This window comes from Leptosomus discolor, chromosome 1 (assembly GCF_034619465.1).
Source record: "Leptosomus discolor isolate bLepDis1 chromosome 1, bLepDis1.hap2, whole genome shotgun sequence".
Lineage (NCBI taxonomy): Eukaryota > Metazoa > Chordata > Aves > Leptosomiformes > Leptosomidae > Leptosomus > Leptosomus discolor.
The window spans coordinates 21,880,557-21,895,788 of record NC_141391.1 but is presented as its reverse complement, the minus strand read 5'-3'; the positions used below and the strand labels follow the sequence as shown (position 1 = coordinate 21,895,788).

At 52.5% G+C, this 15,232-nt stretch overlaps 1 protein-coding gene across 1 annotated transcript; it reads right to left on the bottom strand.

The window, feature by feature from the left end:
* Positions 1 to 8,492: 8,492 nt before the first annotated feature.
* On the bottom strand, positions 8,493 to 13,576 carry SHISA2 (shisa family member 2). Its single transcript, XM_086481833.1, has 2 exons — positions 13,273 to 13,576; positions 8,493 to 11,428 (listed from the first exon to the last, which is right to left on the bottom strand). The coding sequence occupies exons 1-2, from the start codon at positions 13,574 to 13,576 to the stop codon at positions 10,875 to 10,877; spliced, it is 858 nt and encodes a 285-aa protein (XP_086337959.1). The 3' UTR covers positions 8,493 to 10,874.
* Positions 13,577 to 15,232: the final 1,656 nt, after the last annotated feature.

Below are 15,232 nucleotides of genomic sequence, written 5' to 3'. Positions count from 1 at the left end.
TTTCATCAGCGAGCCAAGTCATGTGCCCGCTTGTCTGTCATATCTGTACTCGAATTGCTTAAATATTGTTTCAGATGGGGAGGTTTTAATCTGGATATGCAGAGAGGAGTAATGCTGTGGGGGGATGTTTAATTGGCTCCCAGCAGAGCAGCAGTGGTGTGTGGGTTTTTTCCTCTAGAAGTGTAACCGTTTTCACGTCCTATTAATGTCCTCTGGTAGTTTAAATACAGCATCGCATTACAGTGGAGTTTGTTTCCCTCCCAGACTGAATACAAATGAAGGTCATTTACTTGTATTTTTAGAAGGTTCAGAAAACTTAGCAAATTTGTAGCTTTGAACAGCATCGTTGACTGTTGTATGTCTGCACAAAAATATTTCCAATAAACCTTTTATTAAAGCAATTCAGTGGACCGAGACTTGTTTGTTTTATTCCCCCCTGCAAGTTTTGCAGGAAGAGTTCGATGTTACATACATTTGAGATTTAGCCTGCAAAGCTGGTGAGTGGCTTAGTTTTGGGTTTTTTGTGACCTTTTGGGTGTGTTTTAAGGGCCTGCTTCTGTTAGTGCCAAGGACAAGGCTTGAGTTCCTCAAATCAGGCCCCAAATGCAAGATTAGTATGGCGAAACAAGAACGATACTGCTGAGCTTACAGCAGGTGCCTGGTACTTGGGTAGTGTCTCCAGGGTGAAACCCATCTTTTTGTGTTAACTAGATGGACAGATACTCTCCTGCAAATGATAATTTGATCTCACTAAGGCTTCACCAAAATCAGCCTTGGAAATCTTTTGTCCCAGCTAAGTCACATAGACACAGCAGGGGAAAACGAAGCTTTAAAACCTCCTTTGCTCCCTTCTTGCAGCTGAATTTGCAAGAGGCTTTTGTGACACTGGGCCTGCACGCTCTTGTGTTTGCAGGGGGAGAGCGGCCTGGCGGTGCACCGAGCCGTGAGGTGATGCAAGACCGTGAGAGGTGCCTTTCTCCAAAACCACCCTGCGCGCAGGGGTAGAATCTCTCCTGCTTCTGCCTGACGAGGAACAGCATGTCCACTCCTTGCTGGGCCGAGCTCGCTCACGTTGCCTTGCCTGCAGAAGTACCTCTCAAGCTCACTTGCCTCAAGCGAGACCAACAGCGTTGAAGCACCACACAAAGGCTCTCATGTCCCCGGTAGCTCTGCATCCATATGCTCTGGGGGACACGTGCTGTGATCCTCTCTGCTACAATACGTTCTTTCCATTTAATGAATATTTTTTCATAGCGAGCTGTGAACCACCGTGTCCCTGTGCTGGGCCTGCTGGGAAGCTGCGGGGTGGCACACCGGTGAGCCTCGGCAGCTCGGCCGGACGAGCCTGGGCTGTAAGACCTCAGGGCACACCCAACTCAAGGCAACAGCAGCATCCTTATCCTTCCTGGACAAAACCATCGTGCGTGCACCGATACTCAAGTCACGGCTGAAGTTAAATTTGCAGAAAAGATTGGCCTTACTCGGTTTTTGGTGACCATGGGGAACATGCATTATAAGATCCTTATAGAAAGTAAAAGTGTATGAGCTTTAACAAAGAGATCTTTTTGTCCAAATATTATTAGGTACTGGAATTAAACAGATTTTATCAGGAACAAAATGCATATTTATATATAGTCTGGCTAAAACTTTTCCTCCTTAGGGTGCTATAACTTGATGAATGGGTTTTTTCCCTTAGATTGCCAAGAGAACCACTTTTAAGAGCATGGAGAGACTTTTTTAAAACAACAAATTACTTCTGTTTTTTTTAAATTAGGAAACAAAAGGGAGGTGCAAGCCAAATTTCCCCTCTTCCCTTTACGAGTCATTGCTTGAGCACACTTCAAAACACTTTTATCCCAGAAGCCAGCCGTGGTACCTGTTTTTCCTTTGCAGAGAAATAAAAGGCCAGTGACAAAGTCCTTGTGTTGTGTCCCTGTGGTGCTGCGGTAAGCGCCTGCTCCTACCCTGGGCCTCCGTAGCAGCAGCCCAGCCCGCAAGTGCGTAGCAGCAGGACCGTCGCTGTACGTAACGGCCTCTCACACATCTGGGCAATCAATTACGCCAGAGTAAAATTGATGATAAACTTGACTAAGCTTTACTGGGTTGGTGGTGGGAGAACTCGATGCTTAGCTGAGTGCTCCCTGCACTGCCGTCTCTTGAACAGCACACTAAAAGGGAAATGATTCTCAGAATTGCTAAATATAATGGATTGCTGCTTAAACCCCTTATTAGGTGTGTTAGTTGACTAATCACCTTGGAGACTTTCCCTCTAACAGGTTGACAGACAAGGCTGTGAGAGCCTCTAGCACTCATGTCCCAGAGCCATTTATTTGCCAGAGCAGCTGTTGGGTCCGTTGCTGGGAGTCTTCGGTGCCTCAGACAAGACCAAAGGAGAATCAAAGTCCCTAAACCCGTAGATTAATGCTCAAGTCTGAAATGGGAGCATTAAAAAATAAAAAGTGTAACTGAGAAAGGTCCAGTTGAGGAATGTTAAGCAAGAAGATTTCGGAAACCAAATCCCTTCCTGTGAGCGCTGCTGCGGCAGTACCCAGCCGCCTAGCACCAGCCCTCCCTCCAGCCCAGCCCCGTGCCTCTTCGAGCTCCCCCAGCATTTGGGGTGCAGCCTACCCTCAGGAACTTGGAAGGAGCCATGCGTTTCCTCCTCCTTCCTCCTCAGCACAGCTATGGGCTGTAGAGAAATGAGGCTTGAAACACCACTGAGAGCCACTGCTGGTTCTTGGCTGCCCAAGCTGAGGAGGGAGCTCTGGGGCAGGTGGTGAGTGGGAGAAGGGTGAACCATGCTGGTGAGACCTCGCTGCAGTGGCTGCACTCAGCCAGGACACACACCATGAAGAAGCTTGATTAGGGGGAGCTCGTGTTGCATTTTTCATGCTGTGGCTGATCTGATGGACAGTGGGGTGATATTGGAAGAGGTGGTCCTGGTTCCTTTCTGCATTTGCCATGGTATCAGGTGCTGCCTCTGCATGTGTCATGTTGTTGGAGTGGTGGGGATACTGAGCTTGTTGGGTCACGTGAAGCAGGCCACTGAGTGATGAAGCTGCAAGCTTTCAAGGTGTTTTGGCACTTAAATCCTGCACTCCCACACCTGAAGTGCCTGGGAACCTCAGGACACACACCACCTCGTGTCTGATGGCTTGGCTGGCACTGACCTACAGCCTGATCCCAAACGCCCAGCACAGTTGTCACAGTAAAGCAAACGAGACTGGTTCGTTGGTCTTGACAGATGCGGTAGAGCTGGTGGCACTTGCTGGCAACTAGTGCAGGCAGGAGGAGCACCTTCCCGTCCCTCAGGAGAAAGAAGACTGGAAGAAAGGGACTGTGAGTTGGGTTGGGTTTGTATAATGCGCTGGTTTTGTAACCGTGCTGGTCCATCTCCCCCCCTTCCTTTCTCCGTGTTGTGGAAGGAACTGCCTGCAAGCATGCTAATACAGGCCTTTGTCTGGAAGAAAAAGTGATGTGGTCCTAGAGTCCATTCATTTGGATGTGCTTGAACTGCATACCTATATCATTTATGTTAATTAAATCCTTTATAATAACTATGCTTGTTTACCTGTACGTAGCGAGGGTGGCATTTTAGCTTTCAGACTGAGAGCCTGATTGTGACTGCACAGCAGGTCTACAGCAGTTGCTTTTGGTTTGCACCGATGTAAACTGAGAATCACTTTTTCCGCACAACGAGACATTTCCAATCATGCATAGACTGTCTGATGTGTGAAGTCAATAGGATTCTTTCTCTCAAAAGCAAATACTGAGGGAATTAGCAGCTGCATAAGCCACTATTTACCATTCAGATTATAAATCATAGCAGAGACTGCACAACATGCTGGCATCCTCGTCTTGGAGGAGTGCCATTCTGTAACGGGTCAGGCTCGCCCTGAGGTGAGCGGCCACGGTGCCATCGAGCTCTGGGAAGGTGGTGGCCCAGCTAAGCTCGGCTCTGTGCCCAGCAGCACCGAGCTCTCTGCCAGCCTGTCCCCATCAGCTTTCAAAGTACTTTCCAAGCCTGATGATTGAAGGAAGTTGTTCAAGATCTTGGGAGATAGATAAGTAATTTTATTTTATTGCTGCATTATTACTGCTGCCTGATGTGATGTTTGCTTGCCCCAGCTTAATAGCATTGATAGGATCCAAAGTGGTGCCTTCCTACCTTTGTGTTTTCAAGGTTACCTACAAAGACAAACCAGTGTGGGCCATGCCCTGAGCGGCTTCAGCATTAAACATAAGGAAGGCTTGATGGAAACCAAATCCTCTTCTGAGTTAAACAATATTTTTCAGCTTGATATATCATTGGAATCAATGATCTTGAAGGTCTCTTCCAATCGAAACTGTTTTATGGTTCTATGATTGTTTGCCTTGGTTTTGCTGGATGTTTTCTGAAGGACTGAGAACAGCAAATAAGGGATTGCTTACCTGAAAGTGAAGGATTATCAGGTTTAGGAGAAAGGATCTTATTTCTACTCATTCTTGAATATTTGAATTCTACTTTTGCTATTATAAGCCTAAGTGGGTGAAAAAAGCCTGTGATGGCAGACGAGATTCTGTTTTTAAAGTGTAAGGTGAGGTTTCTTTTGCATTTCCTGACATACTGTTGATTATGCGGACGAGGGAAGGAAACGACATCTGTCCTTGGTGAGCTGCACGTACCCATGGGGCCTTGCCCAGTGCAGAAGGTGGCTGTTTGAATTGTTACCTGTGTGATTTCATCTCCCCAGAAATAACCACTAAAATGGATAAATATTAAGAAAAAGTAAATTAACCTCCTTTTGCCAAAGCCAGCAGCCAGTACAACACCAGAGGCACTTGCAGTCTGAGAGCTGGGATTCACATTGTGCTCCAGAGAGGTTTGTCCCCCTCTTCTAATGAAAACCAGGGAGTAAGCGGATACTCGGCCTCTGACACACCTAGCAACTTTTCAGCTGTGCCTAGCAAAATGTTTGCCGCCTTGAGCTCAGTATTGGAAACCCAGGAAGACATCACCTTTGATGTTAAATGGGCATGTATTCTCCTAACGATGTTGTGCCTCTGCTCATTAACCAGCTGCCCCGATGCCCCCATCCTGCGCAGCTGCCCCCACGAGAGGTCTGGCTAGGCAGTGTGATGCCTGGCTCCCCGCAGAGTTGGCCTGGGGGCAAGCAGGAGATAGAAAAGACATGGAAAACACTGTGAACAAGCCAGCATGGAGGAGCTGGGGAAGGCGAGAGGTGCAGGGTCATGAGCCAGGTGAAAAAAGCCTGGGGTCAATGTACTGAGACTTTCCTGATACAAAGAACAAGTTAAGCCAAGCAAATATGGCAGCATTTCTGTGGGCAAATTACAAGAGCGCTAAGTGTCGGGAGGGGAAGGGGTGTCTCTGCAGCAGGGAGAGAGAAGCCAGCCCTGCTCTAGGGCTGTAGTGGCTCCCCAGGGGCAGCTGCGCCTGGGTCCGGGGCCAGTCCAGGAGGTGGGGGCACTGTCCCACTCCAGGGTGCTGTGGCAAGACATCACCCGTGCCAACCTCACCTCCAGGGCTTGCCACAGATTGGCCAATGCTGACAGGGTTTGGCTGGTCCACAGCAGCCACGCCGTGGTGTTGGTGCATGCGAGGGCTTCCCACGGGTGAAGCCCACACTGAAGTTTTGTGCCGGCATGGCGGGCATCTCCCCACTGCTGAGGGACAGGAGGCTGTTACAGCACCAGTGAGCGGTGTTATCTGACTGTTCAGGTTGTGCAGAAATACAGTCACAGGGATTTAAATGCTCCACTACAGGATAGGGGACACTGTGAGCCCCCAGGGAGGGCAGGGTACCACTGAAATGGTTCCATTCGGTGTGGGTAGGGAAGGGGAGAAAGGGTGGCACAGGCTTAAGTGACTTGTTCAGTTCGTTTGCAAGTGATCCTGGGCAGGAAAATGTTGCAAACCCTGCTGAGGATAGAGAAATAATACAAAGGGACCTACAGAGAAGCAAGAAACATGAGCAGGAAACAATAAAATGAGATTCAGCTTGGAAAAATACAAGGGAATACATGCAGGGAATAGTATTTAGTAACAACTTCAGTGGGAGGAAAAGAACAGGAAAGCAGAAAATCTGGAGGGGAAAGAAGAGCTCCAGCAAAACCAAAAGTGAGCAGCAAATTAGCTATTTGTAAGGGAGGTGCTGAGGTTGATGTGCGGAGCTGGGACCCAGACCCCAGCTCACACTCCTGTGGGCATTAGGGGCCACTTTTAAGCAATGGCCTCTAATTGCAGGGAGCTCCACTTTCCCCTAATAAACATGGTGATGGTGGGTAACAGCTGTACAGGGGCAGGCAAACCTTGTGCTAATGGAGAGGAACAGGCTTTGCCCTCTGAGGGTGCCCAGCTGATAGCTAAGGCATTTCAAAGTGGTTCTCCGTGTGTGCGGTGAGGGGGTCATGTCACTGGTGATGCCTTTGTGCTTCCCCCTGCATGGCTCAGTGGTTTGGGCACCGTGGGTCAGCCCAGCCCACGTCTTGCTCTGAGCCTTAGGTCAGCCCTGGCTGAGCACCCGGGACTGCCTACGGCTGCCTTGGGGGCACCACCCACGGTTCCCCTTGCGAGGGCACCAGTAGCGCGCTGGTGTGCGCTACGGGCAAACCAGCGCCAGCCCGGCCTGTATGCGTTTTGCCGGCTGCTCCCCACCCTCACGGCATGCACACCACCTCTGGCAGGGCACGGCCCTGAGCGCTTAAATCGGTAGCAAAGTATTCGGGAACAGACACTGAAAATTGCTTTAAAGTGCAAGTGAGCGAGAGCATAAATTTAAGGGGTGTAAACAGGAGGAAAAAAAGGGGAATTGTTTAGGGTAGGCTGGGAAGATGGGATTGAGTAATGGGATGAAATCGAACAAGTAAAAAAGCCTACAGCTCCTGGGGCAGGTTTCCTAGACCAAGCTGCATGACCTGCCATGGACACCCCCATGGGAAGCACTCGGCCAGGGCTGCAGGATGGGTGAAGTGACTGCAGGAGTGTTTCCATCTCTTCTTACAGCCATACAAGGCTAAAAATATATTTACGGGCCATGCAGCAGGTTTAGAAGTGTGGTAGTGATTTTTTTTTTTAATCCTCAGGTTTTAGACTCTTGCATTGTAAAGGGAAGGCTGGCTGTCCTACAGAACAGATTCGTGTTCAGGGGTAGGACCGAAGAGCCTCTGTGCCTGTCCTGGTCCCTGGTCTGCCGTGGGGCAGCGCTACACACCAGCACTGCACTGAGCTTTTCCAGTTATCATCATCTTACGCCTGGGGCTGTTCCTTCTTACTTACAATCAAATAGACCCCGATCTCCCCTAGCACTGTAGCCTATAAAAAGTAAATACCTACGTTTTTTCCAAAGCACCACTTTATCAGCAATGTTCCCTGTGTGCTTTCCTCTTGCCATCCATAGCCACCATGTGCAGCAGGAAAAAACCCTGCCCCTCTCAACCAAGGAAAAAACCTGCCACAGGGGGAATTTAAAAAAAAAAAAAAAAAAAAAGACTAAAAATACAAGAAAAAGCTTTGACACAAACTATTGATCTCTCCTGCTGTGAAACGCTCGTCACCTCAGCACATCTGCTCCAAGCCGTGGCTGACCCCCTCCTTCCCTGCCAGCTTTCTGCTTCCAGCCCTGCTCCGTCACCTCCCCGACGCCAGGAAGCCGTGGCGTTTTGGGATGTGCCACGTACCGACTGACCAAGGCTACTTTTTTTTTCTTCAGACTGTTCTTTCCTATTTATTTGAGTCATAAACACGCAGACTTGACAAGACTCAATTTCCTATCCATGCCTTTTTCCGCTCCCCCAGCCGCCTGCTTGGCCTTGCAGCGCAGCGTCAGTGCCGGCATCACCAGGGGCAGGAGGAAGCAAACACCAGGAAAGCAGAGTGGCCTTGTCCCAGACTGAATTGTGCCTCCTGGCACAAACCGTGACAGGGGTTTGGGTTTTGTCTTGCTTATGAGGGTGGAGTTTGCTCCAGTGAGAAGGGTCCCTGTGCAGAAAGAGGTGGGAACAGCACGGCCACTTAGTTGTGCGTTCAAAATGCTTAGCTGGTAACTGTGAACCCAACTGAATCCGAAATACTCTGAAAACACCAGTTGCTGCAGAGTATTTGGTGTTATTTGGAAAGGGGAAGCCTGACAGGGCCATAGGCTCTGCCCAGCCTGCTCCCGCTGCTTCTCCCCAACCATCCCTGCAGCTGCTGGGACATGAGGGGTCCCCAGCTCCCCTGATGCTCACATGCCTCTCCCTGCTCCCCATCCCTCCAAACAAGCACCTTCAGACATGCCCCACTGGGACACAGCATTCAGCCATGTAAATTGCTGGTTTTACTGTTATCCTTTAAAAACATAGCCAAAAATCTACTTTGCTTTTTTGCCTGCACTGATCAGATGTGCTCTTGTAGACAGAAGAAAGCATTAACTGGAAAAAAAACCCAAACAAACAACCTTGTGAAAACCAAAGTCACACCATAAAGTATTTATTAAGAAACAAAGGGGGCTTTTTTCTTCATTTGTAAGAAACACTTTAAAGCAAGTGCCCTTTCAGAGATTTAAATGCTGTATCAAATGGCAACATTGGTTTTACATTATTGTACATGACATTAAAAAAAAAAAACAACAAAAACCCACCACATCTCACAAACTTCCTTTTATTACAACTCAGGTTTCTCTGCCTTCAGTTGTAAATTAATTTCTACAGACTTAAATTTAACTTAATTTTTTTTTTTTTTTTAAACAAGTAAACAATATACAAAGAGGTTCACCTGATTCGTAGGTCAGAGGAGGTGTCCTTGCCAGGGCAAGGCAGGCAGTGTGCGCTGGGATTGTGGGTGAGAGCTGCCTTGGTTCACAGTTGGGAAAGGTGACGACCACACGGATGGGCTTGCTTGGCCACGCGGCAACATGCCGGGTCTCACCTGGGGCCGAGCACCTCTAGCTCCTGCCGAAGCCACCAGCAGCTGAAGGCACCCGAGCTCCCGCACCTGACGCCAGCTCAGCGTTGGAAGGTCAGCGTGACCCAGCAGCAACGTGGGCAGGTAAAAGCCTAAATTCCCTATGAGACCCGAGCGCAGGCCGGGTCCTCCCAAAGCCTGGCAGCACCCAGCTCTGGTGCACCTACTTTGCAGAGCCCCTGCACACCGAGCGGCGCGGGCAGGGCAGAGCAGTCCCCCAGTGCCTCCAGCAGCCGGTCACTGCCGTGCCAAAGCCGCCCAGCCAGGCTGGAGGGGAAGCCGGGTCGTGTAAGCCAATTTCTGTCTAGGTCCTACACACTGAATGGGTGAGTGCAGCCAGGAACAGCAGATCTGGGATAAATCACCTATTTGTTTTCCTGTGTCAGTGGTCAAACCATTTCTGCCCGCTCCAGGCTGCCTCTGTGTGTGTGGCATGTTTACAAGTAAACCATTGGATTTGGCAATGCTTCCGCCCACGTGTGTAATTTAAAAACAGACATACAAAAAATAGTAGTATCACAGTTATTGCTACGTACTGATACAGTATCAGACAATAAGAAACCTTTTATCAGCTCTGGTCTGGTTACAGTAATTGCCTGGTTTTGGTACACACCCTCCGTCCTCTGTTTTGGCTGAAGAACAAGTGGATGGAAATGCAGCGACTACATTTTCTTCAAGAGACAAACCTGGTTTTAAATAGTTTGTTGCATCCAGGGTGATATATTACCATTAGCATGGTCTGATTATTCCCAGCACGCTGTTGCCTCTTCAACCTGGAGAAGATTTTTTTCCCCAGATGAAGCAAAGTAAGATGGAGCCAGCAGCTCCAGTGCAAAGCGTCCCCAGCCCCACATCACACCTCCTCCCCGACCCCCGTGGCATCACGGGGAGCCACAACCACCTTCATCCTTTGGTTGGGCCTTTCTCCTTATTTTTACGTACATCTGTGCCTTCCTAGGCTCCTGCCCCACAGGTAAAGAAGAAAGGGGATGGGTTTCAAACCTCCACCAGCCCCCGTGCATTCACACAGGTTTACTGTTTCATGGGAAGTTTGAGTAACTCAGGCGTGTTTGGAGACACAGGATGACCTTTCTCTGCAAAGGCAGTTTCAGCTCAGATGCTGCTAGCTGTACCAAATGCTTTGCTGAGCGTCAGGAAGAGCAAGCACCTCGTACCCTGTTTTTTTTTAGTAAAACGTTCACAAAGAAAACGTCTGTGCAAACCACTACTGGGTCCTGATCTTGAGGCAAAACCAAATCAAGAAGGGTTTCAAGTGCACTTTCAAGTGCAAGGAAGAGCTGCATAATTTATATTCTTCTAATTCCTACATAAATACCAGGGACAAGGAGAATTGGTCTTTGCAAGACTAAGCGTTTTGTGGCATTTCACCCCAAAGAAGCCACAGGGGCTGGGTACCAGCACCCGGCATGTGGGGATTGCACTGTTTGGCTCTTGGTTGCGATTGTCTGTAAAGCAACGGGAAATGTCATTATGGAGCTGGGAGAGGGGGAAAGAGGTTTCTTAAGTACTGCCGTCTTGTACAGTGTAACAAAACTCTTCCTACGAATTAATTAGGCAAATACTTCTGACCATGTCATACCTGAAGGGCACTTAATGGCTCCGGCATTTATCTCGCAAGTACAGCGATCTGAAATACATATGCATTTTCAGCGTAATCCTTCGCCACTGTAAATCATGCACTGGAATGAGAGCGTATCTGGCAATGTTAATTCAGAGATATCATCCTACAGTTTCTGGCAACGGACCCCGATGAAAATAAATGGTTTATAAACACTGTCTGACATGCATGAGCCGTTCAAAATTATTTACAAGTGATGTTCTGGGAGCTTCGTTCCAAGGAAGTATTTCTCCTCTGTTCAGTTTAGATATTAAAATCTGCCAGGTGGGGAGGGGGAGGAAGGCGTCAGCGCTACACAGTCACAGCTGGGTACATCTTCTGTTCGCTGTTGGTGTGAGGGTAGGGAGACTGGATCTGCCTGTAGCCGCTCTGCAACCCATCAAGGAAGGGGGGCACCGGGGTCAGCGGCATCGAGTCGTGCTGCACAGCATAGCCCACGTACTGGGGGTGCAGGTACTGGCCCTGGTGCGGCACGATCTGGGTAGCCTGCTGGCAGTTCAGCACCGAGAAGTTCGTCGGCATGTTGACGTAGACGTTATTCATGGTCCCTTCTGGCAAACAGCAGTTGGTCTGGGACCTGGTCGGGGGGGCTCTGGCCCCTGAGTTGGCGCTGGAGCTGGAGCTGGCGGCAGTGCTTGACTGGCGGGAGGAGGAGCCCCGGGAGGTGCTGGCACTTGGGATCATGGGGATGGTCTCCATCAGGCGGGTGCCCCCGGGGGCTCGGCTCTGCTGGGGCTCCTGCTTGGGCCGCAGGCACCTGCAGCAGCAAGCCGCCACCAGCGACCCCAAGATGATGAAGGCGACAAATACAGATCCAACGATAAGGAACGGCACGTAGATGGGCACTGCAACAGAAAGGAAAACGTCATCACTGGAGGGGCAAGGACAAACCTCAGCAGCTCCAGCAGAAGGTCCCCCCTCACCCCAGCCGAGCCCACCTCCCCCTGCACAGGTCAACGCAGGGTGAGCACTAAAAGCTGTGTGTGCAGCCAAGCATTTTACAGAGGGAAGATGAAAAGAGCTGCTAAAACCCATGGCTGGAGTTTCCAAAAGCATCTTTAAAGAAGTTATTAGCAGGGAGGAAAGTCCACAGCCCACACCTCCAGGGAGGACCACTTGCTCCTGTTGATGGCTGTTTAGTCCACATCAACCACCACTCCCCATCTCACCAGATCTTGCCTCCGATACACCCTACTAGAAAAACCAGGGAAGAGAACACTGGGTTTGAACGTAGGGAGATACTTTGGGGGCAGGATCCCTGCTCAGGGCTCCGGAGCACAGGGTGGTCAAACAGAGCTTCACCACCAGCAGAAGGGTAGGATCACTCCTTGCAAGGCTTAATGAAGGGACATTAGGGCAGGATTCAGGGTGGGAGCAGAAAGTATGAGTGATGCTTCAGTGGTGGGGTCAGAAGCCCAACAAGACGGATGGCGAACACCATCCTCGGAAGGACCTGGGCTCCGGCTGCTCTGCACTCCCAGGGAAAAAAGCTCTTTTCTTTCTCTACATGCTTATAACGAGGGGAAGGTGCCTCCCTTCAGTGCTTGCAAATGCTCCAGACAACATGCCTGAGCTTCATCACTTCCACCAAAACCTGGCAGCCCTGAGCAGGGCTGCAGACCCTGCCTGACCAGCACTAACCCAGCCTCTGCCAACAACATGCCCTGGCACAGGGGCTGCCCCTCCTGCAAGTTAACCCATGCCAGTGCAGGGTGACAACTCCCAAACCTGCTGAGCAGTAAATATTAATTAAGAAAATTAGCTGTTGAGAAAAATGCCTTGTTCTCAGAACTACAAAGGGGGGGTGGGTGTGGGGGGTGGGTGTTTATCTGCCTGCTCAAGTCAGAATACCTCCTCGCACAGATGATTACATGGAGCAAATCATAACTAAAAGGCCACATTTCTCCCACAATTTTAGCACTTTTTAAACAAAAGGCTTGCAAAAAATTGTCTCTTCTTCTGTGCACGGTGCTACGGTAGCTCTCGAGCAGGTGCATGCACTTGCTACAGACTGCAACAGGCAAGTTTTCCGAGAGTAAACCTGCCCTAATTAAAACATCACTTCAGGCTACTTCTAGTGCGTTCAGCACGTGTGGATGGCAGCAAGGGCGCTGGGAAGCCACCGAGGCTTTTTTTAAACAGCAGTAGAAAGGCTTGAGTTTATCCTTGAAAATCAACCTTGTAAAAAACAGCCCTAAACGGGGATACCTGAGCTGGAAGCACATACACAACTGGAGCGGGGACCTGCCACCACTCATTTTGAAACGTCACGTTACTTTTTTTTTGTTTCGCTCGTACGGGCCGTTTCATTTTCTTTTTCCTCCCTTTCTAACTGGGCGCACGAACGGGGCCGAGGAGCCAGCCCGGAGCGGCGGCGGAGCCGCGAGAGGCCGACGGAGCTTCCCCGGGACTGCGGGGAGCGGCGACACCTGCTCCGAAAGCAGACGGGGCCGGACTTTCGAAGAACAGGGAGGGGGAAAGAAGCATCCGAGAGCCGGTGCCTCTCCCCGCTGGCCGGCTGCAGAGGCGCTCGGTGGCCCCACCGCCATCCATTCCGCCCCACGACTCCTCGGCGGAGGGAACCGGCGGCAAGCGGGAAGGAGCGGGCCAGAAGTTCGCCGCAAACCCGCGGCTCCTCGGAGCCACCGAGCCTCGGGGGACCCCCGGGGCCGTGCCGGGGCCGCCTCACCTGCCGCGCCGTCGGGGCCGTCCTTGCCGGGGCGGCCCGGCTCGCCGCCGCCCTGCCGCCGGTCGTTGTCGCAGGCGCCCTGGTCGAGGCGGGCCTCGGCGCTGGAGCAGCAGTAGCGGAGGGCGCAGCTGCCGCAGCAGATGGTGGCGTCGCCGCCGTCGAAGCGCTCGGGGCACTGGAAGCCGTCCCGCCAGCCGCCCTGCCCGTCCAGCCAGCCGTGGCAGTACTCGCCGCTGCCCGCGGCCCCCGCCGCCAGCAGCCAGCCCAGCGCCGCCAGCAGCAGCCAGCACCGCCCGCCCCGCATGGCGCCGCCGAGGGGGCGGCCGGCGGGCGGTCAGAGCCCCCCCGCGCCGGGGCAGCGCCGCCCGGCCTCCCGGGGCATGCAGCCGCCGCGCTGCGGGGAGTCTCGCCGCGGCTTCTGCTGCCGCCGCCGCCGCCGCATGCCCGGGGCTGCACCGCAGGGTGCGGAGCCGCCGCCGCCGCCGGGAAGGACCGGCCGGGCGGCGCCGCTACTCGCTACTCGCTCCCCGCCGCCGCGCCGCCACGGCCCGGCCTGCGCCCTGCGCCGCGCCCATGGGCGAAGGCAGGCGGGTGCGGGGCGATCCTCCGCCCGCCCGGGGGGCGCCGACCCGCCGCCGCCGCCGTGCGCCCCGTCCGGCGCCGCCGCTGGGATGGGGAGGGGCGCCGCGCCCCGCCCTTATAGGCTGCGGCGGCGGCCCCGCGCGCATGCGCCCGCCCCGCCCTCGCCCGACGGGGCGGCCCCGCGCCCCCTGCCCGCCGCCGCGGGCGGGGAGGGGATACGGCGTGGGGGGCAGAGCGCGGCCACGGCCGTCCTCTCCCCCGGGCGGTGCGACCGGAGCGAACCCCTACTCCAGCACCACCACCGCCGCCCCCACCCCCAAAACAGGACCCCGCCCGCCGCGCCCCTCCCTCCCGCTCCGAGCGCAGGCGGCGGTTCTGCCTCCCGCCTTCCTCAGAGTCGGCGGCGGCTCAAGGATGCTCTTTGCAACGTGTTCGGGCGGCTGGAGGGTTCAGAAAGGTGGTACCAACCAAAACTTCTGCTCACAACGCATTAGAGCAAGTAAAAACACCTTCTTCTGATAAAAAGGCAGAAAGGGGGTAGCTCTGAGAACTGGCGCTGTTTCTAAATCCTGCTGCTAAGCCATTTCACTGCAAGGAAGTTTATTTCTCTCATTGTTTCTCCCTTTTCTTCTTCAATTAAATTATTGTCCTTCTCCCTCCCTTTTCATCTCCCTCTTTTGTTCTCTTTTTCAGCCGCTCTCAGGCAGCTGCAGGCTTTCACAGAGGTATTAGTCTGGACCAGAAGATTCTGGTCAAATTACAGCCCAGGTAATTTTGCCCCCTTGGCTTTGCTGCTGCTGCTGCTCCCACCGAGTTATGTCCCAGCCACGTCCGTTTTGCAGCGCAGCCCCTAGCCAGAGCCACCCACTGCACGGGCAGGACGCAGAGGTGGTTCCCACACCTCTTGCACTTTGCCTCACAGAGGATTAGTAACCCGGAGCAGCCAACCTTCAGGAAAGGCTGCAGTTAGCAAGATGAAAAGGGGGATTGCAGCGCGACAGGTTCTGCGTCGCCCGTGTCAACCCCGGTGGATGAACGAGAAGAAACTTGCAGGGATTTGCATGATGGGGTTTGAGATGCTCCATCTCAGAAGCTGATTAGCAGCTGTCAGCTCTGGCACCTTGGGTTTGGGGCCATGAGCACACCACGGGCAGTCGTGACCGATGGCAGATTTCATACAAGCAGCCTGCATGGCCCAGAGCAGCCCTTGCCCAAGACACCCCTGTGCTGCAGGTTGGCATCAAGGCACAGGCAGGGAAGGGGATGGTCTGGGGAAAGAGTCAAAACCACGAGCTCCTGTCAGTGACCCGTGGGGGTGTCTGGCAGGCCCGTGTGACAGCACAGCAGCTATTAAATACCTACATTCACAGAGGTCTTC

What these genes read in the sequence shown, in the direction of transcription:
- SHISA2 (XM_086481833.1), bottom strand. Translation starts at nt 13,576, where the DNA reads ATGCGGGGCGGGCGGTGCTGGCTGCTGCTGGCGGCGCTGGGCTGGCTG. An exon ending in CGGCCCCGACGGCGCGGCAG is followed by an intron (nt 11,429 to 13,272) that starts GTGAGGCGGCCC and finishes TTTCTGTTGCAG; the next exon opens with TGCCCATCTACGTGCCGTTC.